The following is a 27380-nucleotide window of genomic DNA, read 5'->3' as shown; positions in this document are numbered from 1 at the left end:
ATGTTGCGTCTCTGTCTAAACGTGCAATTTATAGTAATTTATAATAAATAGCATGTACAACAGACTAGTCACTATAACATAAAAATACAGTTGGGTCAGCATGAATTAAGCAGTGTGATGGCCTGGTGGAAAAAGCTGTCCTGGAGCCTGTTGGTCCTGGCTTTTATGCTGTGGTACCGTTTCCCAGATGGTAGCAGCTGGAACAGTTTGTGGTTGGGATGACTGGGATCCTTTTTCCACACCTGTCTTTGTAAATAGTGGGGACTGAAGTGTTAAACATTTAGTATTGTGTCTCACCCATTGCTATATTGTACATAGGTGCTGATGTTACAATTGATAGGGTAAGTGGCATTCATCTAGCTGTGAGATTTAATGAAGCACATCCATCGTACACTTCCATGGATTGCTGCAAGTTTAATCTGCTCTCAACAATATTTGCTATGTTCTAAATGCCTTTCTATCTGCTTATATGAATCATGATGCTTGTTTTCCCTTTATAACTTTATTCATGCAAGTGGTAGTTTAAATTTAATAGTTTTTAATTGTTAAAGAGTAGGACCCAAGTATATATTGTAGACTTCTATTAACATAATCATCAATCTTTATTTCACAAGATTTATTACTACTTTTAGTTATAGAGGGTACTAAATATAATTTAACTATTTTGGAAATAATTTCAGATACAGAAAACAAAATTATAGCAGAGGTTGTAATTTTTCCAGAAATGTTACCTCATCACAAGAAGCTATCCTACGGATCATGTCCTTCAGATGACCAATCATTCCTTCATCCCGAAAATCAGAAGGGAAAGTTTCTGTCCATTCTGTCAGCAGCTGCATTATCTTAGGTCCAAATTTTCTAATTCTTCCCTAAACATCATCAAAATAACACAATTAAAGTTCAGTCAGAGGTTCAAGTATCTGCAGGCCTCTGAAGCCACAATTCCCAGAATCCTGGAATAGACACAATTATTGCTTTACTAATGAGGTTAGACTCTTACAATTAATATGCGTTTTTGAATGCCCATATAAAGGAGTAGTAAAGTAATTGATAAATTAAAGGTAGAATCTTACACTCTGGTCACTGACCTCTTTAGAGGGAAAGGGCTGACCTAAACTTCAACTGTTGTGTGGACCAGCTGCCTGGCCAATCTTAGACTTGGGACAAGAAAATTCTCATCCTGGATTTGTTTTTTGTTTTGGCACGAATGCCCATGCCTGAAAAAAAGGAAGTTTGACCTCAAGACGATAGATTATGTAGCAAGCAGTTGGTGCTGCTGCTTTACAGCTCCAAGAATCTGGTTTCAATTCCAACCTTGGGTACTGTGTTTGGGATTTGGATGTTCTCTTTGTGACTACATAGGTTTCCTCTGCATCCCAAATATATGTTGGTAGATTAATAGCTACCATAAATTACCTCTTAGCTCAGGTTACTGGCAAAAAGAGTTGATGGGTTGTGTTCGAGAATGATTTACCAGGGTGCAAGAGGAGAGAGGAGAAGTGAGGAGAAATGGGAACAGCGGGTATGCTCCTCTGGAGAAAGTATGGACCTGATGAGGCGAATGGCCTCTGTACCTTTATAAGAATAATGCCCTATGCCAAACGGCATCACCCGGCCTTCCACTATTCTGATCTGATCAATTCAGAAAACATGCTGAAAGTTCACGACCACAGAATGAGGAAACTGTGTATAGGTTTTAAAATCGTGCTCTGACCATTTGCACTTAACTATTTTCCACTGAGCACACCTACATGGAGCGCTGTCTCAAGAAAGCCGCATTCATTATCAGGGATGGCAACTGTCCAGGCCATGCTCTCTTCTTGCTGCCAGCATCAAGTAGGTACAGAGCCTCAGGACACACGCAGTTATTATCCCTCAGCCATCAGGCTCTTGAACCCATGGGGTTAACTTCACTTGCCCCATCACTGAACTGTTCCCACAACCTATGGACACACTTCCAAGGACTCTTCATCTCAAGTTCTCAATAGTTTTTGCTTATTTCTTTTTCTCTTTTGTTGTTTGTACATTGGTAGTTTTCTGCCCTGTTGGGAGTGGTCTTGCATCGATTTCTTGTGGTTCTTGGACTTACTGAATATGCCTGCATGAAAATGAATCTCAAGGTTGTATATGGTGACATATATGTACTTTGATAAAGAATTTTACTTTAAACTTTTAAAAACTTCACCTCTCTCGCAGACTGCAAACATGCTAAAATTATGCTGCAAAATGGTAGAAGAATGACAAGCATCCCCAACTAACCTATTACTGACCAGACAAAAATTTGGAAGGTCAGCCTCATTAAGCTTTGATCAAGTTTCCCAGTCTTATTTCCAGTTTTGCTCTGAGTCTCCATGAAATGGCCACAGGAATCATGGACAATTTAAATAAGCTCAGTGACCTTGGGATTTTGAAAGATTTTATGATTCAGGTTCATAAAATAATGTATTCTACTGACATAGAACTGCCATTTTATCTTTTTCCATTCCTTTGTGTATTTCATTTGTAGAAAGTCTAAAAATTAATAATTAATAGGATTAGCATTTCAAAGGTAAGAGTTATATTGAAAAGTCAAAGGGAATTTGGGCCAGTAGCAGTGAAGGATGGAGCTTGAAAATATATCAAATACCATAAATTAATTTCAGCTTCTGTGGTCAGTTATTTAACTTACTGAGATAATACGTCACATTTTTCATTTTCCAGCATATTTTATTTGAAAAGATGTTTCAACTATCAATGTTAGATCACTAGCATCAGGCAGCTTTGGTATTTGTAATTAAAAAAATGTTTTGATGTCACTTGTACCACGACAGTTCACTACATCCATCTATTTTTGGCATTACTTTGATATCTCCTGTTCTGATAGAAAATACTTTAACAGAAAATGGTGAATATTCACTGTAATCTCAGTTGTTATCCACATTTCCATCCACTTACATGCCCCATTCAAGTTATTCAACCAACCAGCAGAAAACTATCAATGGCTATCTGACTCCTCTGTTTTCGATCCATCATTCATCTCAAAATAATCCTCAGGCCCCCAGTCCTCGGGGTCATGTTGCTGATGACCATTAGCGGGGGCGTCATAGTGCGCTGGGCAGAGGATGGTGCTCAGAGAAGCTGTGCCGGAGGGGATGGTTGGAGGCTCAAAGTCCGCTGCGGTGGGGGCACTTTCATTGTGTGCTGCATCTGCGAGGCTGAGTCTGGCTGCGCCGCGCAAGTCCATAGCTGGGGGTACTCCTTTCTGCTGCCTGTGTGGGATGATGAGTCTATCGGGACCCTGAGGACTTGTGGAAACTGTGTGGTGGTTTCTTTCAAACTTATAGTCTTTTAACATCTTTGGACTATTTTTACTGTGCCCATGGTCTGTTTTTTTAAAATCAATTATAGTGTTGTCTGCCCTGTTGTAACTATATGTTAACTATAACTATATGTAACTATGTGGTTTTGTGTAGGTCTTGTAGCTTTAGTCTTTGGTTTGCTGGATGGTAGAGTTGGTCTCCTGACTTGGTGTGCCTGGGTAGTCTTGTTTTGTCTGGTGGATTTGGAGCTCCTTTCTGGGGAACGCACTAAGTTGGTAGCACAAAATTAATATGCAGCAGCCTCTTTGGACTCTGGATTTGGGGATTGCCAAACATTATGTGGATTTTCTGGTGTAGTCTGTTTTGTCACGTACTTTTGTGATATTCTGGAGAACATGTCTCATTTTTTAACTGCATTGTGTTTGTGGTTTCTAAGTGACAATATACTGAACTGAATTGAGGAATTCCTCTAGAGTGCAACTCATTTGCAACTTTCCATTTCTCCCTAACAAAAATGGTCAATACAATGGCCTTGAACATAATTGTTACAAACTTTTCTATGATTCTGCTTTTATGTAACTTCCATTATTAAGACTGCCTATTTTCAGATCTACAATATAATCCACCCCACCTGTAATGTAATCATTGCCATTTGTTCTGTGAATTTACTGTGCCAGTAGATGAAGCTGTAAGCAGACATGAAAATCAATAAAAATTACCTTCCTATCTGCAGGTTGATTGATTAGTAACCTTTTTTTACTCATGTACAACAGGCTTTAGACTAATGGAGCTTGTATTGCAGTAGATGCGTAATTGATGAAGCTCGACAATGTTGAAAATACGACAGTGTGAAGGAAACTTTGCTGTCTGATCATCTGTTGCTGCTGCTTGGTGCCAAATTATTTGCATTAGCAGACATGTGATTAATGCCAGTTAAATCATGTGTCAGCTTGTAATGATCATACTAAATTAATTTGTAGTCATTTCAAAGCCCTGAGAAAGGTTGTACATATGGTGAATTATTCCTATAGCTATCATTTATGAGATTCACAAATCGGTAACTATAAACCTAACTAACTGCACACCATGCAATAGGTGCTCTGTAGATTGTCAGATTGTCAGTTGTATCAAATTCAACTCTGAGATCTGCACTGATGCACTAAACATAAATGTTACCACATGTATTTGTTATGCATTATTAACTCTGAAGTACAAGTATCACGTTCAATGGTGGAGTGGAGATTTGAATTTGATGGAAGAGACCAAGATACAAAACTACATATTATTTAAAACATGAAAAAAATCACTAAAGGTTATAGATCTTGGAGAAGACAGTAATTTGTCTGTAACAATGTAAGTTTAATTTAGGTATGGCCATTATGTTCAATTATTTACAGTTCCCTTGCTTCAATACTCTAAAGCAGAGCTACAACTTCTTAATTTATTAACAGCCCAAGACACTGCAGATCATGGTTCCTTCTACACTACACGGGTGTGCAACTGCGCAGTAATTGGAATGCCCCCACACACATAGCCTTTGTTGTTGCACACCTGGAATTTTCTTTTATATATTGTTAATATAATTTTGAAATCTATATTAATATAATTGTGAAATACCCTGTAATTCATTATGTGTTAATAAATATAATCCGTAATTTTTCTAAATAATAAATACACCACAACTTTTACTTTGAAACATTTTAAAGCTTCAATGTATTTATATTGCTAGAGTTTCAAGTTACAAATTGTAACAATAAACACAGAATGGAACTCAGTAGCTCATTGTTAATAAACTGCTGACCCGCTGAACGCTGATAAAAAAAACTCAGCTATTATTACAAACTACTATGAAGGTGTTGCCTCAAAAATATCACAACAATACTGTGATTTCAAATTTGTTGTTTCTGAGAAAATTATTTTGGGTTCAATTATGACGTTACTGATATGTTGAACTACATGCTTAGAAACAACAAATTTGAAGAACTGTCAATTCTGGTTGCCATCATTGGAACATTTCAAACTTCTAATGCTGATAGTGAATGTGGTTTCTGTCTTATGAATTCAATTAAATGTAAATCCAGGAAGAGACTAGAAGTGGAACATTTGGATGATGTAGTGAGGATTATGGTGCATCTTTCATCTTGATATGAAATTAGTCCGGACAGTGTTTATAGGCAATGTATTTGTAATAAAGACAGACAAGAAAAAGACATGTAAGATTTTTTGTTGTACTGTATTTCATTATACCCTTCAATTAATAAATAAAATCAAAAGTGTGTGGTTTTAAAATTTTCATTCTAAATATTCATAGTACGCACGTTACAAAAAGAACCACTTTCAGTGTCATAGAGTGTTCAGGCCACGTAGAAATGTCCTGCTCTGAGCAACGGTTGGTCCATGCAACAGTAAAAAAATTAGAAGGAACATTGCTGCAGATGCTGAAAACTGGAGCAATGACAATTTGTTTAAGGAACACAATGGATCAAAAAGCATCTGTATGGGTAAAAGAACTGCTGATGAATCAGTTGAAAACTCTGTATTGATTTTATTAACTAGTTAGATTCTTAAAACATATTCTTATTTTGACTGCAAATAGGCAGCAATTCTACTTGCATCATATTGCTTCATTTTTTTAAAAAAACTGGGAAAACTGGAAAAATGAAATTAAAAGTGCTTGAAATATTCAAATGAGTTGGCATTTGTGGAAAAAGAAACATTTAACACTCTGGGTCACTGACCCTTCATCAAAGCAGGGTTGGATTAAAATAAATGTTTGCTATAAGGTCCCCCAGGTAAAACAATGTTTTTGGAGCCATTTATGGAAGTTAGAGGAAGAATAAAAAAACAAAAGAACATGCTAAAGCTGTGAGGGGTAAAATGCAAATGTTGGTCACTGTAAATGTGAAAAAAAATTAAGTGCTAAAAATGCCAGGCTCATACATTTGATTGAGCTTTTTTGAAGAGGGGACCCAGAGGACTGACATGGACAGGGCAGTAGTTGTTGCCGACATGGACTTTAGCAAGGCCTTTCACAAGGCACTGAAAAGGAGGCTGATCTGGAAGATTAAATCATATGGAATCCAGACTGAGCAGAGCATTTGTGTATAAAATTGGCTTGGAGGTAGGAGTCAGGAGGGTGGTAGTGAAGGGATGTTTTTTCCAGACCATAGGCTTGCAGCCAATGGTGTGGCACAGGGTTTGACACTGGCCCCATCTATTTTAATGATTTGGGTGAGAATATAATTAGCATGATTGGTAAATTTAGCTGACACCAAAATAGATGCTATAGTGGACATTGAAGAAGGTAATCCAAGACTACAACAGAATCTAGATTGACTGAGAAAGCTGAGCAAGGAATAGAAAATGGAATTTAACTCAGACTAGTGTGAGGTGAAACATTTTAGGTGAATGCACAATGAATACCAGGACTCGAAGGATTGTTGTACAACAGAGAGCAAGGACATAGCTCCCTGAAGGTGTCAAGACAGCCAGACAGGGTGGTGAACAGTGTGCTTAACACACTCGCCTCCATTGACCAAGGCACTGAGTACAAGAAATGGGACATCATGATACAGCTGTACAAGATGCTGGTGGGACCTTACTTGAATACTGTTTGCGGTTCTGGCCTACTAGCTCTAAGAAGGCCGTCATTTAGCTGGAGAGTGTGCAGAAGGGATTCACAAGGATATTGTGGAACTAGGGATCTTGAGTTATAAGGACAGACTGGAGCAATTGATAAAAGGCATAAATCGAGTGGATAGCCATATACTTTTGCCCAGGGCAGAAATAGCTAATACATTCGGGTAGAATTTTTTTTTTCATTTTCTTTTACGCCCCCCCGGCAATAGGGTAGAATTTTAAGGTGATTGGAAGAAAATGTAGAGGGGATGTCAGGAGATAAGTTTTATTTTAAACACAGAAAGTGGTCGGTTTTCTGCCAGAGGTGCTGACACATTAGGGATTTTTATGAAACTCTTAAATAGGCACATGGACGATGGAAAAAAATATAAGAATAAGTAGGAGGAAAGGATTAGATTAATCTTAGAGTAGGTTAAAAGGTCTGCACAACATTGCGGGCTGAAGGGCCTATGGTGCGGTATGTTCTATATCTTCCATTTTCCTTGGAGCATGGGATGCTGAGGGATGACCTTAAAGATGTTTATAAAATAAAGAAAGTGTAGAAATGGTGAATGGATATAGTCTTCATCCCAGAATAGGTGAGTCCAAAACTGGAAGGTGCAGATTTAAGGTGAGAGGGGAAAGATTTAAAAAGGACACGAGAGGCAAGTTACTCACACAAAGCATAGCGGGTATATGGAACAAACTTGAGAGAAAGTGATAGAGACTGAGTCAAATACGATGTTAATCAGACATTTTAGACAAGTATATCAATAGGAAAGCCTTTGCGAATTATTTGCCAAATCCCCGCCAAAATAATTAGCTCAGATGGGCACTTTGGTCAGTGAGGAGGAGTTGGCCTACAGGACCTGTTTCTCTGCTGTATAATTCTGCGATTCAATCTGGTGAGAGGGAAAATTGAATTAATGTTATGGGTGGGTGACGTTACATTCAAACTGGCCAGTTCTGGCACTGACTGGGGAGGCTGATTATCTGAAATTGTTAAATTCAGTCTCGAGTCCCAAGGGCTGGAATATGCCTAGGCAGAAAACAAGGAAATGTTACTTAAACCCACTGTTGACTTCACCAGTAGAGTGTTGAAGGCCAAAGACAAAAGTCAGAGTGGGAGTGGGATGGAGAATTAAAGTGACAGGTAAACTGGTAGCTCACGGACACCCTTACAGAATAAGCAACATGGTTCTGCAAAGTGTTCACGCAACCCATGTTTAGTTTGTCCAGTATAGAGGTAGAGAGATCATATCATAAACCAGAGTGCACTACACCAGACTGGATTCACCTGCACCCTACTCCGATTTTATATTCAGTTCTGTTCATTTCAAATTGGCAAAAGTAAGAACTTATTCTCCAGCCAAGAAGACATATTTGTTAAACTGTTTAGTTAAACAACTCGAAGTATGGTCCCACTTTCTACTTTCATAAAATCCATTCTAGGTAGACTTCTCCTAAAAGCTATTTATCATGTAACTCCCTCCCACCTCAAATCCCGTAGGTAGTTTGGTTTTCTCTCATATTCCAAAGTGTGGTGCGTGGCCAAGTGGTTAAAGCATTGGACTAGCGATCTGAAGGTCGTGAGTTTGAGCCCCAGCCCAGGCAGTGTGTTGTGTCCTTGAGCAAGGCACTTAACCACACATTCCTCCAGTTCACCAAGCTGAAAATGGGTACTGGCAAAATGCTGGGTGTTAACCTTGTGATAGACTGGCATCCTATCAGAGGAGAGGTAGTCTTGTACTCTCAGTGGCTTCACACCATGAAATCGGTATAAGCACTGGCTCGGGACAGATTTTAACAACCATATTCCAAAGCCATATGGGTCAGTAAGTTACCTGGCTACTGTAAACTACACCTAGTACAGAGGTGTGTAGTAAAGTCTGGCATAAATTGATGGGGATGTGGGGAGAATAAAATGAATGAAGGACGTACAGGAGATGGAAGGCACACACTCAGTGATTCAGGAACAGCTTTTTCCTCTTTGCCATCTGATTACTGAATGGGCATTGAACCCATGAACACTACCTCATACTTATTTTTTATTTACTGTAATTCATGTTTCTTCCCCATTATTATGTATTGCATTGTACTGCTGCCACAAAGACAACAAATTTCTTGATCAATACAAAGAGTTGGTTTCCATCATGTATGACCCTGAGATTTATGTGATTCTCTTCCTGTATGAGTTAGGCAAATCAGGCTAACATCAGAAACAATAAAATGGAGTAAGTTAGCGCTGACAAATTAACTGCTGATGGGTGAGTAATCTTATTTAAGGTTAGTTAACATGGAGAACCAAATATCTCTGTGGAATATTAAATTCTCTTTCTGATATGGAAATGGTGCTTTTTGAAAGTGCAAATGTCAATTTTGTTCACTTGGTAACAGTTAACTCTGCGATAGAAGGTTGTAAATTTTGGAATTTGAGCGCTTAATTTAAACTGACATATTAGTGCAAAAATGATGGAAGAACCGCATTGTCAGCAATACTGAACTTTAACTGAGGTTTTAACCTATTGCCATTTCCTCCAACTGGAACTGATGTTAAAAATCACATAACACTGTTTTTCCTGATAATAATTACATATAGTGATTGTAGTTTTCCTCAGTCAATATTCCACCTGCAACAATCATCTACATCAAATTGCCAGTGTCTATTCACATGTAAAATTCTAGCCAACACTCTTGGCATTTGTGCAATCTTGCCATGTGGAAAACGGCTCAGAGGTGCACTTTTGTAACAGTCACTGCCCTTCAGAGTAACTCAGCATTCATAATGGATGCAAGAAGATCACGTGAGCATTCGTATTTAAACAATACAGAATGCAATATTAAGTCGAAAAATTGCCTGATTTACTGGAAGTTATTAACTCACCTCACTAGTGAGTTAAGTAAAATCCACCAAAGTGGAAAATGTTTGGAAGAGACTGGTACAACTTTATCCTCTTTCCTTTATAGAACCAATGATTTGCAGCATGGTCAGACCATGGAATACGACGACAAAAACATGATGAAGTTGCATAATTACTTGATTTTTTGTATAAATTTAACATTTTTCTCCAGACTACAACTCAGAAGCAGGTCTTTTGGCCCATCTAGTTCATGGCAAACTGTTATTATTCCTAGTCCCATCAACCTGAACCTACACAACAGCCCTTCATTTTCCTCCAATCCATGTAGTTGACAAACTTGGCTGTGGGTTAGGGGGTGGAGGAGAGAAAAAAATGACAGGATATAGGAGGAAGCAGACACCCAGTTAGAAGACAGGGTCAACTTAAATGTACTGCAGTGGCTGTTATCTTGCTTCGGCAGGATCTGTATGTGCTGAGACACAGGACACAAACATGCTAAGTTCTACACAAGGTCTGCTGCTGAGGTAAGATGTTATTGGGTTGGGGAACAGACGGTATTGATTGATACACACAGCATGCATTGGGCACTCTGCCTAAAAATCTGCAACTGGTACTGAGGAAGACCAAGGAGCAGGAGGGAATCACCTGAGTATCAGCAGCCTTCTATGAGCAGACTCTGAGACAGCACTGCACAAAAACGCCACGCTAGTCATAGAGAATCAGAATTGAGATCTGATTTTTGAACCGGTTTTGGGCAGGAGAGGGCTTTCCAAGTTGTTACTTTTTTTCTTCTTCTACATCCTTGTGCTCTTCTGATTCCTGTCTGGCATTAAGGGCAGCTCTCTCATAATAGCAAAGTTGTGCAGAAAGAAGTATTCTATTACACATTTTAGACCCTTTCTGCTAATTACTGCAGTGTCTGAACATCTGTCTGGATGGAGCCAGATCCATACATATTTAGAGATTTGGTCACCCTCATAGCCATTTATAAAATTCTCAGAGGCTGGAGATAAGACATCAGTCATAATTGTCCAATCCGCTAGCCTCAAATCATGTCTCCTTAGCCAAGAGAAGCGACCATTTAACATTCACTAATTTCAGGAAATTATATGGTTCAAAGAGATCATGTCTCATTTAGTTAAACTTATCTGAAAATACAGTTAGTTTAACCACTCTTTCTTCATAATACAATCTTTTCATTTCCAGGAATCAATCTGAAACCAAATTCTTCACAGCACTGCCTCCAAAGTAAGTAAATCCATCCTTCCTGAGGTAAGGAGATTAAATTTGTATTCAATACTCCATTGTCAACTTTAGTAACTTTACAAATTTAACACTATTGCATTCAATCTCCATTGATAAGACCATGAAGAGGTATTTCAGGTTTGAACATAAATATTAGACCATAAGACACAGGAGCAGAATTAGGCCATTCAGCCCATCAAGTCTGCTCTACCATTCCATCACTGCTGTTTTATTATTTCAATCCCATTCTCCTGCCTTCTTCCCATAAAAAAACTGAATGTAGTTCTAATGTTACATCTAGCCTCATGAGAGGGGTAAAAAGGTAGGCATTTTTAAAGTTTTCTCCTCAACAAAAAGAGCACTCACTGCCATCTTGCCATCTACATTTGATGTTGATGGTTTTTAAATAAATTGTTGACGCTTCTTGTGGCTGAATCTGGACAAATGGATCTAGTTTAAAAATTATGGTCATGGTAGGCTGAAAATGCCTCTTTTTATCTTGTATAGCTGACTCAAATTAGGCCAAGAAATCATTTAGCTCCCTAATTATGTGCTGCACCTGCATATTAACTTTGCGATTCATATGCGAGCAACTCACATCTGGCCAAGCACCAATATTTAATGGAAGCTCTCAATTAGAAAATTCTTATTAAAGTGAATAATTTCACATCTGCTCACATAACTATCTTCCCACCTTATTATCACTTAGTATGTCCCTTTGCATTCACTTCTCAGCTTGTCTTCTCACTAGGCTTTTTGTTATCAGCAATCTTGGAAGCAGGTCCCCTTAAATTTACTAATGTAGACTGTAAGTACTTGAGACCAAATCATTGATCCCATTAGTTAAAATTCAACCAACCTACTCCATGGTTTTAGCTGGTTGATTGATTAATAATTGTCCAAAATGATAGCGTTCCCATCCTTACGATTTTTTTTTCTCTTCAAAAATAATGTTTTATATGGCAGTCTATCCAACATCTTAGAGAAAATGTAAATATACTATCGTATATCTATTGATTTTATTCTCTTTTACGTACACTGATTGTTAAATCCTCAAGATTACATATTTGTCAAACACCATTTCCTTTTCATAAAGCCAAACTGATGGTTTAACCAGGTTACTTCCTTAATAATAAACTTCAGTATTTACATGACCTTAAAGTCAGGTTAACTGGCTTGTTTTTGGCTCTGTTTCTTCTCCTGTATTGCTTGAATACTGGTGCTGCATTTGCTTGTCTAGAAACTTAAAGCACACAATTCAAGCCTTAGGTGCAGTTAAGCAGACCTTGCACAGTTTCAGCATTAAAACAAATGTATTTGCTGCTTCAGAATAATTGGTAAATAATGTGTTGTGGGCAGGAGGTGGTGATGAGAAGCCAGATCAGGAGGAGGTGGAGTGGAAATAGTGTCTTTGGCTCAGACGAACGTGGGTTTACGGGAAGCCAGATCAGGGGCTTTAAGGACTTTGGCTCAAGCAATCACGAGGAGGGAGGGAGTATGCAAAGAAGTTTAGAGATGTGAGTGGGGTGAAGCTGAAGATAATTAACACACTAGATACAATCTCAGTCTGTCACTGTATTAAGTGTGACATATTGTCCTTAGAGTACCCAATGATAGGTTCTCCAGGAACAACAATCACCCAAATTTCTTATGGTGCTCCAAAACCAATGTTGCATGAGGAATGGGAAAATTTCATGCATTCACAATAGCAAAATTGTTTTAGGAGTGTAGGAGTGACTGACACTATGCCCTGTAAAATTTCTAGCATGGCACAAGATGGCTCAGAATTGTTTATTATATTTCATTCCAGAAAAAAATGAACATTCTTATTCAATTTAGTAAATTGACTCTTTACTCTTTACCAGTTAATTTTTGTTACATGTGAAATCGGTCAACCTGGACCCAAAGTTTTATCTCCTTTAAATCAGATCACAGACATTCATCATTTACAGGTCAGAAATACAAGAGACTTTGCTGATGCTGGAAACCTTGAGCAACACACAAATTGCTGGAGGAACTCAGCAAGTCCAGTCCACTGTCCTCTCCTATTAGGTTCCTTATTCTCCAGCCCTTTACCTCTTCCACCTATCAATGCTTCAGGTTGAAACCATGCATTGGTCTTGATGCAGGGTCTCAACATGAAACGTCAACCAAATCTCTGCCTCCACAGACACACTTTGACTCACTGAGTTTCTCCAGCAGTTTGTTTGGTGCTCCAGGTTCTAATATTGATGGTCTCTCCTGTGTTGATTCTTTAAAAGATCTTCTTTTTGGTAAACCATTGAGGAGAAAGCAGAAGATGAAATCCGATTGGATCTCAATTTTTTTTTAATTTAAAAGAGCAACATTGCTTTGAGTCTGTTGCCACATATGAACTGAATTGACTTTATTTCTTACATCCTTCACATATGTGAGGAGCAAAAATCTTAATGTCGTGTCTCCACCTAAATGTGCAATCATAGTAATTTATAATAATTTATAATAAATAGAACAGTCAATGTAACATAGAGCACACTCAAATCAGTGTGAGTTAATTAGTCTGGTGGCCTGGTGGAAGAAGCTGTCCTGGAGCCTTCTGGTCCTAGCTTTAGTGCTGCGGTACCATTTCCGGAATGGTAGCAGCTGGAATAGATTGTGGGTAGGGTGACTAAGGTCCCCAATCATCCTACGGGCCCTTTTTAAACACCTGTCCTTGTAAATGTCCTGAATCATGGCAAGTTCACAACTACAGGTGCGCTGGGCTGTCTGCACCACTCTCTGCAAAGTCCTGCGATTAAGGGAGGTATAGTTCCCTTACCAGGCAGTGATGCAGCCAGTCAGGCCACTCTCAATTGTGCCCCTGCAGAAAGTTCTTGGGATTTAGGAGCCCATACCAAACTTCCTCAGATGTCTGAGGTGAAAGAGGTGCTGTTGTGCCTTTTTCACCACACAGCTGGTGTGTGCAGACCACGTGAGGTCCTTGGTGATGTGGATGCCAAGGAACTTGAAGCTGTTCACTCTCTCAACACCAGATCCATTGACATCAACAAGGGTTAGCCCATCTCCATTTCTCCTGTAATCCACAACCAGCTCCTTTTAATTACTTTTATTCAATATTGAACCAGGATTATTGTGAAAGCATTAAAGACATGAAGACATCATAGAGCTTCAACAATTTCTTTCAAATTCTACTACAAATCATTAAAGTATAACAGATCATTGTTAACTATATTTTATGTTAAGTTCAAACTAGGAAGAATGGAAATAGAATTGGCAATAAGAAGTATTTTTGTCATGAGAACCGCAGCTGTCCCGTCTCCCCCCCCCATGGTACAATTAGGTTTCAATAGGTACATTTAACGTCAGAGAAATGTATACAATATACATCCTGAAAGTCGTCTTCTTCACAAACATCCACAAAAATAGGGTAGTGCCCCAAAGCATGAATGACAGTTAAATATTAGAACCCCAACCCACCCAGCTCCCCACTCCCACACACAAGAAGCAGCAAGGCAATACACTCCCCCACCACAAAAAAGTATTTGCACCTCACCAAGCACTCAAGCATGCAGAAAAGCACCAAATATGGGTACTGTTAAAATAAATTCTAGACACGTATTTAAATATAACTGACCTTGTCAAGCTCTGGCTCATCTAGACTTTGCTGCTCAATGCATATGTGACAAACTTTTGATAAAAGTTCTTGGGGTTCGATGAATAATCTTGAACTTAGTAGAAATGTAAATATATATGCTTTCTGTAATAAAAAATACACATCATAGCATTATAGAAGTATCTGCGGTGCATGCACGTTCTGTCCCATTGCTAGCTGAAGCACAACAGGGTCTTTTATATAGCAACTTTAACAAGACAAACATCCATATCGTTTCACACCACAGAAACTGTATGAGAGGGAATAAAAGGTTAAGGGATGTTTGGAGGAAAAAAATTGAAAGCCCAAGTTCACAAGCTGCAACAGAGTTTAGAGGGAAGAGCTTAGAAAATTGGGGCAAAGATAGCTGAAGACTCTGGTACTCATGCTGGAGTGCATGGAGAGAAGTAGATGGCAGTTAGAGGTTAGGAGCTGGGGAAGGTTGTAGAGGAGATTTGAAAATGAATTTCTTATACAGTAATATGTTCTATAATTTCTGCCAGCTTGTTGAGATTATGGTGATGATGCAAACAGCATAGAAGCTTCTGTTTCCTTAGTTCATGACTGTATACCCACAAGCTTTTTCCAATATTCTGAGAGCCTTTTATTTGGAGTGTCCAACAACTGCTCTGCCAAGTGGGGAGTGAGACCATGTGATGGGGGGAAGGGAGGAGCTGAAACATTTGTAAAAGGGGTTTCTTCTTTTTTCTTTGTTACTGTGTATGTAATCAAAATGGCTTCTTTGTTTTGTTAAAAGCAGGAATGCTTCTTTGTTGTGAGAGAGTGCTGGAAGCTTGTTTGGGTTAAAATTTACTGATAACGAGAATTGTATTCCTTTGTAAACCAATTGGGATTAATGTTGTTCTTTCTTCTGAGTCTGTAAGCTATTGTTGGCGGGCTTTTGGGGAGATCGGCGCGAGGGGGTGAGAGAGAGAGAGAGAGGACGCGATGCTGTAAGCTGGGCGAGGAACGGACCCCAAGCGGGGGTCCCAGGCCAGGAGGTACTCCGAGGAGAGGAGATGCAGCTAGATGTGCTTGGTTGACCACTCGGAGGGTCCTGAGCTGCGAGTCGAGGAGTTCGGAGGGGATCGAATGGTGGCCAGAAGACTTCAGTAATTGAGCTCCAACAATTGTGCATGAAATGGTTTGGACTTCGATAAGTTTGGCATCTTTTCTTTATTTTTTTTTCCATATATAAACTGTATCGTTATTAATCACTTAGTTATAGTAACCTTTATTAATTGTACTCATTTAATCGCTTATGGTGTACTGTCTGTTTTTGGGTGAGGCGGGGACATCACACAGCATCCACACCAGCTGATTACCCAGTTTGGCAGGGCCGAAGGCTGCTCCCCCTAGACGAGAACGAGCTGAGTGAGCCTGAGGCGACCCGGGGGTTACACATTAATAACTAGTCTTCCTGCTGTCGCAGAAATCTAGATACTTACTTCAGGATAATAATCAGCTGTAGGGATGAGATGCTCAATCAAAGCCTCTAAGGATGCAGAGATAAGGTTACCATCCTGAAATATCAGCCTTCCGTGTTCATTTTCTTTGGTTGGGTGAAGTTGATGGCTAAAGCCACTGGTATTAAACATACTTGTAGAGGTCAATGTTTGTGGCATGCCTTCCTGTGAATGGAGGCAAATCAACAAGAAGAAAGTAAAGTGTTTATTTGCAAATTTCTTTCAATGTACAGAAAGCATTATTTTTCTTCTACATGAAACGGTTTCAAACTGTAAAAGTAAAGTTGTTTCACACTATTCCTTTCTATTTGTTACAATGTCAATTTTCAGCTCCATTTCAAAACACTGTTTCACTTTCAATTGCACAACCATTGAGAGTTAAACAAGCTCCTTCTGTTCTTCCTACTAATAGGCACATCACCAGCATTGAAATGACACAATGAAGGAACTATGCTGATACAATTTTGCTTTTGTCTCTTTTCTGCCATACCAGATATTACTCGAAACAATACAGTTAGTTACTTGTATGCTTATTACCATTAGGGTTGAAGTTTCTTTCGAATATTTGTACATTTGGATATCTCAAGTTAATAAAAGGCATTCCTGCATCATAATCATTCTTTCCCCCTTCCAGATGTACTACTGCTAATCCATATGCCATTTAACATCCAATGAGAATCTTAAGTTGCAGTTAAACAATCCAATGGAATCCCCTTTCAGGGAGAAGAGGCAGGTAAAGTTGCTCTTTGATTCAGTTGATCTACGCTGGTATTTATGCTCCACATTAACCTTCAAGCTCTCTTCCTCCATCACCGTTAGCATGCCCTCTATCATTTCTCTTTGATGGCCTTCTTCAGATACCCCTCTAATCAGAAAAAAATTGTCTTAACTACTCTTTGTAGTAGCAAATTGCTCATTCTTATCAAATTTCTGCTAAATTTCCCACTAGATTTTTGACAATCATGTTTATAGTCCCAATTTGATACACAGTGTTTGGAAGCATCCCTTTAGTTGGAAACGTGTGATGGTTCGGTGACAAGGTTTCTGAAACCTGCTAAATGATTGATACCTATTCTTTGACTGGAAAGGAATCTGGTTAGTTTCTTCAAAAATAATTAAAAATTTCCTTCATTCTTTATATATTATACCAAGTAAATATTGATATTTCTGGTCCTGTATTTTAACTCAAAAAAGCTAATGTTGAAATAAATGTCTGTTTTATGTTATGGTTTTCTTAGAATATTTATCAGGCAAAAATAACAATAAACTGATGGTATGCACCGTTGCAGAGACACACTGTCAGTACAACGTTGGTTTCCTCTGGGTGCTCTGGTTTCCCCTCACATTCCAAAGACGTACCATTTGATGGGTTAATTGTAACTTGTCCTGTGATTATGCTAGGGTTAAATTGGGGGTTGCTGGGTGATGTGGCTTGAAGGGCAGAAGGGCCTACTCTGTACTATAACTCAGTAAATAAACATTGATGCTGAACATTATAAAACACTGGTTTAAAATGGTGTTTGGAGATGTGACCAAAAGAGGCTAGGTTTAAAGGGACCTCTCAGAGGAGGAAGGATGTAGAAAAGTTCAACAAGGGAAGTCCACTGCTCATGATTTTACATAGTTGTAGAAACGATTGCAGGCACTGGCGAGGTGATTAAATACAGAGTTGAACGAATGACTGTAATTAGACAAATGCAGATATCTAGGAGATTATGGAGTTGAAGGAAATTACAGATATAGGGAGATAAGACCCTTGGTGGATTTGTAAACAAGAGCAAGAATTGTAATATCAATCTGTTGTATAACCTGGTGCCAGTGTAGATCAGCAAATTCAGTGGGGTGGGGTGGGGAGGTGGTGAATAGGACTTCAATTACCTCAAGGTTATGAAGTGTGGAACAAGTGGTCAGACAGGAATGTGTTGTAATTGTCTATTCATGGCTCTGACATGAGAACAGATTATTAGGCACAGGAATAGATTTGTGGATGTGCTTTCCAAGCCTCCTTAAAGAAAGGCAGCATCCCCACTTATTCCTGGGAATCTCTGACCCAGAGCTACTGAAAATGAAGAAGGAAGGAGGAGTGATATTGACAACCCCGAAGTCATGTTTAAATGGAAGGTCTGGACAATCTTACAAACCCTGTCAGCCACCGTCTGCATTATGTCTGTGGTTCCCACAATGGTCTCATTAACCACCAGAGAACTTGCCTAGAGACAAAAGTAATACTTATGTCTAGAAGTAACAGTGGGGTTAGAGTGAGACAGCAACACAGGCAGGTGATATTACAGAGGGCGATTAAGGCAGTTTTAGTGACAGAACTAAAACTCAACTCTGAGACAGATATACAGGTACAGACAAAGATCCACACCAAGATACAGACAGCCTGGATCAGTTGCAGATGTGACCATTATAGTTAATGAATAGTTAATTTAATTCTGAATTGTTTTTCTTTTGAAACTTATCACTATCTTCATGAATGAGTCTAAATCTAATGTCCTGACAAAGGGTCTCGGCCCAAAACATCGACAGTGCTTCTCCCTATAGATACTGCCTGGCCTGCTGTGTTCCACCAGCATTTTAAGTGTGTTGCTTCAATCTGCCTTGATTTGGAAAGACATAGATGAACCAGAGAAAACAAGTTTATAAACTGACCTATTTGAAGACAGGTAGGAGTGCAACTCTTACAACTCAAGCTACAGCCAGCCATTACTGTTGAATGCCTCCATCAGTAAACGCTTGGACATTTACACTGCTGCATTTGGCACCATCACTGGAGATGCGGATTGAAGTGATAGTCCTGACCTGCAATGACAAGGACATGATTTTGTTTACTTCTACAAGTTGTTACTGAATTTTTAGACCTAGAAACTCTCCAGATTTGACATGGAATTGCTAGTGATTTTCAAAAACTACAGGTGCTCAAGAGATTTCCTGGGGCTCAGTTTGTTTCACAGATAAAACGGCTCCAAGATGGCGCTGTGCTGTGCTGTCCTGCTGTCAGCAGGGACCACATACAGTAGGCATCATTCCTGACACATTCTAAACATGGGAAATAGAGTCCCTCATGTAGTGCATTACAAGTACCAAAAGAGCAAGGTGTTCTTTTTTAATAGTTCACAAGCTGTCCCTTTCAACTCCGTAATACTTAAATATTCATGCTTAACCTACAATATTATAGAGAATCAAAAGATGAAATCAGCGAATATTGCATTAATATCGATGGAAATGAATGTGTGGAGGTAAGTGTTACTGCGTATACTGTATAAGCAAAGGGAACTTCCTTCCCGTTAACAGGCTGTATTGTGAGATAATTTGGAGATTGCCAAATTTGTGAGGCCAAATTAAATCACAGCTTCAGTTCTTCACTAAAGTACTTCAGATGATCGTAAACTCTGTTGTGTCTGACTTATATAAAGATATTACTGACAATAGCAAACCTGGGAGCACAGGATTATTCATAAAGATGCTTTATAAATGGAACTGATTGTTCTTGTTATAACACAAGTCGAGAGAATGCAAAGTATTATGATCAACCAAATGTAAACATTCCCAATTATACATTTTTTACCAAGGTATTTGACATTTTGATATACATTTTCATAACATTTAAATCAGGAGACCATGAACTCTAGCACTTTGTGTTATAATTCTGTACATTAATATATAAAATTATTTACTTCTTTTTCCACAATGTATTTTTAACATTATCTATTCAACATGTACTCTCTCACAATAAGAACCAAAATAAAAGAAAGAACCCAGATGAAAAAAGTAAGTCTAAGGGAAACACTTGATCGCTGCAACATGTTGACTAGACCGGCAGCTTTGCCATAATCACCAAACCCTCTGAGGTTTGTCCAAGTTGCATGCCATCTTGGACAATGTCTCCCATCCACTCCATTATGTACTGGTTAGGCACAGGAGTATGTTCAGCCAGAAACTCATTCCACCGAGATGCAACACTGAACGTCACAGGAAGTCATTCCTACCTGTGACCATCAAACGTTACAACTCCTCCCTCGGAGTGTCAGACACCCTGAGCCAATAGGCTGGTCCTGGACTTATTTCCACTTGGAATGATTTACTTATTATTATTTAAATATTTATGGCTTTATATTGCTATATTTCTACACTATTCTTGGTTGGCGCGACTGTAATGAAACCCAATTTCCCTCGGGATCAATAAAGTCTGTCTGTCTGTTTCAAATGCTGTTTGCAAGTGGTTCCAGTTTAATGAGTTCTAAATTATATATATATACATAAAATATTTGAGTTTAGATGAATGAGGAATGATATTATTGAAGCCTACAAGATCCTTAATGAACATGACAGTGTAGGTGTGAAGATGTTTCCACTAGTTGGAGACAATCAAATAAAGAAAAAGATTTACAAGATTTAAAACTGAGGTGCATAGGAACTCCTTTAGATGGTGGTGAATCCCTGGAATTCTCTGCCCTAGACAGTCTTGAGGCTAGATCAATGGGAATGTTTAAAGAGAAATTAAAAAAAGCTTTGAAAGGTCAGAGAATTGAGGGCCAATTGGTACAGAAGTGGAGATGAAGCCTTGGGCAGATCAATCATGATCAGAGTGAAGGGAAGGCAGGCTTGAGGGGATGAATAACCTAATCTTGTTATATTAGTGTGTTGACACATTAGCAGACTAACTTGATGTGATCCTCACTATTAGTCTATTAAATGCCAGCAGAATCGCACATAGTACAATTAAGAGACAAGTGCTAATCAGAATCCTGAAGCTGTTTCGGAACAGAACTGATATATTCCATCTTGCTGCAGCAGGTATAACCACCTTTAGCTTCATTTTTAAGCTTGTTTTAGATTTGGTCTAACCTTAAATGGAAATTGTAATTTCCAAAAAAAGTCCCAAGTTCTGCTTATTTATTTGGTACGATTTCAAATCAAGGCCTTTGGAAAAGTTTTTATAAATGTGGACTCATATATATTTCCCAAATATAAGTAAGGTTAATGCATTCTTGCATGTTGAGGGAGTGTAGAGGTAAGGCAGGAAAATACTGTTAAGATAATGATCAACCATGATTTTATTGAAAGATAGAGCTGGCTTGAGGCAGACAGTATCCAAGGAAATGAACAAACAGACAATGTTTTGGGCCGAGACTTCTTCAGGACTGAAAAGGCAGGGGGAAAATAAATAGATGGGAGGTGGGGAAGGAGGATAGCGAACAGAAGACTGGTGGGTCGGAAAGATAAAGGACTAGAGATGAAGGAGTCTGATAGGAGAGGAGAGTGGACCATGGGAAAAAGGAAGGAGTAGGGGACCCAGAGGGAGGTGATAGGCAGGTGAGAAAAGAGGCCAGAGTGGAGATTAGAGGAAGAGGGGAGGGGGAGGGAGAATTGTTTTTCACCAGAAGGAGAGATTGATGCCATCAGTTTGGAAGCTACCCAGACAGAATATAAGGTGTTTCTCCTGCACCCCGAGGGTGGCTTCATCATGGCACATTAGTAGGCATGTTGGAACAGGTATAGAAATCAGAATTAAAATGTTTGGCCATTGGTAAGTTCCATTTTAGGTAGATGGAGCAGAGGTGCTCAACGAAGCGGTCCCCCAATTTATGCCGGCCTCACCAATGTAGAGGAAGCCACATTGGGAGTACTGGATTCAATAGACAACCCCAGTATATTTGCTGGTGAAGTGTTGCCTCATCCTGAAGGGCCCTGAACAGAGAGTTAAGGAGGAGTTGAATTGGCAGGTGTACTACTTTGGCAGCTTGTAAAGATAAATGCCAGGAAGGAGGTTAGTGGGGAAGGACGAACTAACAAGGGATTCCCTGTATAAAGCAGAGGGTTGGGTGGGCGGGGGGGGGGGGGGGAGGTAAAGATGTGTTTGGTTGTAGGATCCCTTCAGAAATGGTGGAAGGTGCAGATAATGATGTGTTGGATGCTAGGTTGATGGGGTAGCAGGTAAGGACAAGAGGAACTCTATCACTGTTGAGGAAGGTGGGGTGAGCGCAGATGTCCCAGAAATGGAGGAGATATGGGTGAGGATAATATCAATGGTGGAGGAAGGGAAACCCTGATCTGTGAAGGAGGAGGACATCTCTGATCCTGGGAACAGAAAGGGTGTAGCATTTTTACAGGAGACAGGATGAGAAGAGGTATAGTCAAGATGGCAGTGGAATCAGTAGGTTTATATAAGATGTTGGTCAGCAGTTTGTCCCCAGAGATGGAAACAAAGAGAGGGGAGAGGGTGTCAGAAATGGACCAAGTTAATTTAAGGGCAGGGTGGAAGTTGGAGGCAAAGTTGATGAAATAGATGAGCTCAGCATGGGTGCAAGAAACAGCACCAATGCAGTTGTCTATGTTGTGTACAAAGAGTTGGAGAGCATTACCAGGGAAGGGTTGGAGCATGGAAGATTCTACATAGCCAAGGAAAAGGCAGGCATAATCCTACTCCTATTTATAATGGATGTTCTTATTTAAGTCTTGTCATTGATGTGAAAATTGTGCAGTTGAAACTGATTATATCACTTTAAGTAGAAGTGCCTTCGGAGCGTACATTAATACTTCCAATAAATATTTATGCCTTAAACCATTAAACACTGAGTCATCTTTTAAAAACAATAAAACTTAAAGAAGCTGATATAAATAATAAAACTGAAAGACAGAGAAAAATGAAAAAGGAGAAAATGCTAGAAGTGTCAAAATGTATTTTAAATGTTCACGTAAAAGTGGAAAGTAGAATTTTGAAAGTAATAGAATTGCTTGAAAATGGATAGAAAAGTGACAAGTTTGTATTTTAAAATAGTCTAATGGTTTTGTTTTCAGAATATAACATGTTGTATATTTCAGAATATACAAAAAACAAATTGTATTGCAATTTGCATTTATTAATAACTGAATCAGCAAACAAATGTACTGATCATTTGTAATACATGCTTTCACAAAACCAATTGTAACTACATGTTTATGAAAAAATAATTTTCCATTTAGCATATTAAATATTACTTTGGGTGGTGTTGAATGCCTTGGCAATACTGTAGTGAAGCACAAGGAATACTTGGCACTAACCAAAGGCCTGACTGCAATGCAGAATACAAGTGGACAAGAACTACAAAATCTTCACAGTGATTGGAGACTGCTGGAAATTTTTGAACTAGATTTTGACCTTAAATTACAAAAATGTGAAGTCCACTCTGTGGAAGTGGCCATGTGTAATCTTACAGAGAATGCATTGGTCACTTAAAAAATTCTCCCCTCCTTGGAAAGACAACTGACCAGTGTGAATTCTCATCCAAATGACAATACATCATACTTTAAGAAATAAAATGTTATATGACCACAACTTTTTCTAGGTTGTCATCCTAAAATGCAGGAACAAATTGATTAAGATTTGAAGAAGTGAGTGTAGATATTTCAGACTGAAAATCCAGTGTGTGTTCATCAAATTAGAACATTGGTAAACAGTTTTTAAAGCTAAACTTATTTACTGGCCCTAAATGACATTACCAACATGAAATCCATAAGTGAATAAATTGTTCATTTACCTCTTCAAAGACAATTGTGGAAAGTGCAAATATCATGGTGAAAACTCACTTCATAGAATCTTGGAAAAATAATGAGAAAATTATGGTAAACAAAAAAATCTGTACAGCTATTAATGTAACAATGCGTTGTTTGTGCGCCTCAGCCTTAAAGCAATCCAACTGGTTGGCTGTAGTTTTGTCATATTGTGGACAGCTCATATAGATTTTACTTTAATTAAGTTAGAATAACCCACATGACCTATCAACTGGTTTTTCCAGTTTGGATTCTACTCCACATCAACATCCTACAAGACAGTATCTTTGAAATGATTATATTGTGCTCTTTCTGCCACACACCCCAAAGAATGAGGAACATTATCCAGAGCATGTTGGCATGAATCATCTGTTGCAGAAATTTCTCATAATCCTAGATGGATTTGTCTGATATATCAGAGTACACGCTAATGGTCAGATCCCTGGTAATCATGTGAAAACAAATAATGAGGAAGGTGCAGCCACGGGGAAAACCTGCTCATTTCTGGAGTATGCAAACTAAATGCCTCCTGTCACCATAGCTACTCCTCTCACTTAAAATACTTGATTCACTTAAAGAAGCATCACATACATCAGCAAGGGAAACTATGTGTACAAGACTTAGTTACTTGTAAATCTCACGTAACCGAAACTGATGCTGTTCTTTCTCCATTGGGTTATATGGCCCGTTAGTGGAATGCCAAACGTACTGTATTTAATCTTTATTCAGTTGTTAATTGGGATGTCCTAGGTAAATCACAAAAAAATCCTTTGAGTATTCCACCGCAAATATTTACTTTTGTCGTGAGAAACTTGCATGATGCTTATCAAAATTTCAAAGAAATAAAAATTGGCCAGGATAAAACAATTTCAACAATTTTTTCCATATTTAAATAAAATGCTCAGGGAACTAACATTTTACTCCCGAGGGAGTACTAACAAATCCCAGCTTGAATCCAGTCAGCTCTCTGAAAATGGGAAGTCCATCAAATCTCATAATAATAAGTTGGCAAAACATAAATTATTTTCCACTTTGATGTGGTTAAAATGGTCCACCAGTCAAATTGTAAACTTCATTACTTAAAAAACCTCCATTCTGAGAATGGTATATAATGAAACAGCATTTAACGAAACCATGCAATTACTCGGCTAAGATGTCCTTTCCGTCCTGCAGTGACCAAAATGTGGTACTCACATGCAACAACTCCACGGCAGGCTCAAGTGGTAGCCCAGATGTTAGGAGTAAAATGGAAAAAAGACTAAATTTCCCCCTCAAATCCTATATTTTTAAGTTAATAAAATAAAATTTCACTTGAAGAATGACTGCAACCTGCATGCTTGGTCAATAACCTCTTTTGGCCAATAAAGTTATTTCTTATCTTGGAATCCTCAAAATCTGGAGTGATGGCATCTTAAAAGAGTTTCTTGCTTGAGTAAATTCAAGCCCTTTGACCTAAATCTCCATAGTGACCATTGACTACTTTCTTTTATGCCACATTTCATCCCTATTGTGCTCGCGTACGCCTTTCCCACAAAGATGCCGATATCTGGGCATTGTGCTATTCTATCAACAAGTGATATTAAAAAAATATATTTCTAATGTTCTCTGGAGGAATGATTACATTCGCTATGAAAATGCCTTTCCGTGAATATCCAGTCCCTCCCCCTTACATTTTGCACATGGTTGCAACAAATACGCCGATCTGAATGAACCACAGAAAGAGGAAGGAATTTTTTAGGATCCAACACGGAGCTCGGTTCAATTGTGAAAAAAACACAACTTGATGCACCGATTCATTACAACAATCTCCACATATAACGCGACAAATATACCAATAATTGCAATATGGACATGTTTTCTCATTCGCTATTTATATAATGTTTCTTTGAACAATTTACTTGAGTAAATTAAACCGAATAGCTTAAACTGATTAGAACCCAAGGCTCTAGTAATTGCTTGGCGAAAGGAAAAATTACACGGATGTGTAGAACTAAAGATACGCAAGGTGCCTTCTTTAAATATAGACTGCTCCGGCAATTGACTGGTTTTACGTCCGCCAATAAATAGTAAAAACAAAAAAAAGCAAGACAACATACAACTTTATCCAGACCGGGGAAAGTAGAAAAGGGGCAGAATATTAAAAGTAATGAAGAAGAGCGCGTCAAACGATTAATCAGTTAGTAAAATGCAGTCACCCAGTGAAGAGAAAACCCATGTTCAAACCACCGAGAAACGCTCTCCTACTTTTCCAGCTTTAGTTGAAACTCCGTCAGAATTTGTTTCTATATTAACAGATCATTGTTGTAAATTAAAAGCCATTACTGCGCCGGCTACTTGCGCATCGTTTCAGCTCCAGTTTAAACTCTTTAACAGTCACACTAATAATGGAAAGAAGTTGAAAAAGCCGGCTTCAGTCGTACCTGTAATCATCAATTCGCACAGATTCGTTTGCTGTTTAATAGAATATTCCAGCTCTAAGTAAGTGACTTTACCTATAAGTCGCTCCTGCCGATTATTGTGCTTTCCGGCAGTCCTTTCGGTCCAAATTCTTCTCCTCGTTGTTGTTCATTCAGCAGTTTAATACATTCTCGCAGCCTTCCAGCAATGGCTCACTAAAATGGCTCACCACTGCAATGGGAGCAGAAGCGGAGCGGCTCAAATTTGCGGAAGGGAAGGAGCAAGCTCACCTCCAGGAGACAGCTCAGCTGCGCGGGCAGCCAGACCTCCGAAACAGGATACTGTGAAGGAGCGCTGAGCCGGAGGCAGATCGCTCAGAAAACGAACACAGCCCAGAAGCAGATGTATTCACATGTGGGCGCTGAAAGGACGAGAGAGAAATCAGCAGGGAGATCGCACCTCCGAGCAGCCCAATGTTTTATGCCGATCACAGTATTTCGAAGGCAGGTGCGATTATTCCTCACAAACATCAGCTGAGAATCCACAAGCACTTCCCTGCGCGCCTGCCCACTCCTGAAACATGCATTCAAATAAGCTCATGCCTTTAGGGCAAAGGTTGCTCCACAATGGCCGTCTCGCACACGCACGGCACAATTACACAGCGAAAGGCAGTTGAAAACTGATTATGTCAGAGTGTTTTTAATGGCTGGGGTAGACTTCCACATAACAGATGAAACCAGGAGCTGTCCACAAAATGGTATCCTGTTTTCTGTGCTAACGCCAGCACTTGTTATGAATAAATCAATATTTCAGCAGTTTTAACACCTTTGTATGCTAGACGCAGAGCATACTGTGAGAGTAGATAAAGTGAAAATACCCGAATTTACCAATTCAAAAATTACTCGAGAACTCTAGATATGTGTTAATAGAAATTTTTTTTTAAAAATTTGGAATTGGATTTGTTTAAGACAGACAAGAATGTTCGCAACGCTTGTGCTTGCAAAAGGCTTAAGATCTGTAAGTAAATCTTAAGCAAATATTTGATTACATTTTAACACTATCATTTCCCTTTCCAGCAAGAGCGCTGCATGTCTCAAACTTCAGCTGAAGTGCAATCAGATTACTCATTTATTTAGTTCCAGTTCATTAAGCATTTACCTCAGACTAAATTTCACTGTTTGTTAGCGGTATATAAAGGGACATCTCTTTGCATTGATTATGGTAACCATAATAAAATTTTTAATATATTGCTCTGCAGGTTATAAATACTGGCCGTGAAACTAAACCACTTATCATTGCTGTTAGATTGTACTAATGAAAATTAATT

General features: G+C 38.8%; 1 protein-coding gene across 5 annotated transcripts in view; it reads right to left on the bottom strand.

Annotated features, from left to right (window-relative positions):
* The window catches only part of LOC132405492 (ras-GEF domain-containing family member 1C-like), a 61464-nt gene extending 34754 nt beyond the window's left edge, over nucleotides 1–26710 (bottom strand). The window contains exons 1-6 of one of the 5 annotated variants that reach the window (XM_059990340.1): nucleotides 26149–26707; nucleotides 23644–23702; nucleotides 18776–18925; nucleotides 16103–16285; nucleotides 14637–14759; nucleotides 732–869 (exon numbers count right to left, since the gene is read on the bottom strand). In XM_059990340.1, the coding sequence (XP_059846323.1) occupies nucleotides 732–869; nucleotides 14637–14759; nucleotides 16103–16279 (438 nt within the window). In that variant the 5' untranslated portion in view covers nucleotides 16280–16285; nucleotides 18776–18925; nucleotides 23644–23702; nucleotides 26149–26707. Of the gene's footprint in view, nucleotides 1–731; nucleotides 870–14636; nucleotides 14760–16102; nucleotides 16286–18775; nucleotides 18926–23643; nucleotides 23703–26076 lie in introns of all 5 variants that reach the window. The other 4 variants (XM_059990344.1, XM_059990342.1, XM_059990339.1 and 1 more) reach the window with 4 other exon arrangements.
* Nucleotides 26711–27380: the final 670 nt, after the last annotated feature.

This window comes from Hypanus sabinus, chromosome 15 (genome assembly GCF_030144855.1).
Source record: "Hypanus sabinus isolate sHypSab1 chromosome 15, sHypSab1.hap1, whole genome shotgun sequence".
NCBI lineage: Eukaryota > Metazoa > Chordata > Chondrichthyes > Myliobatiformes > Dasyatidae > Hypanus > Hypanus sabinus.
This window is presented reverse-complemented; position numbering and strand designations above follow the sequence as displayed.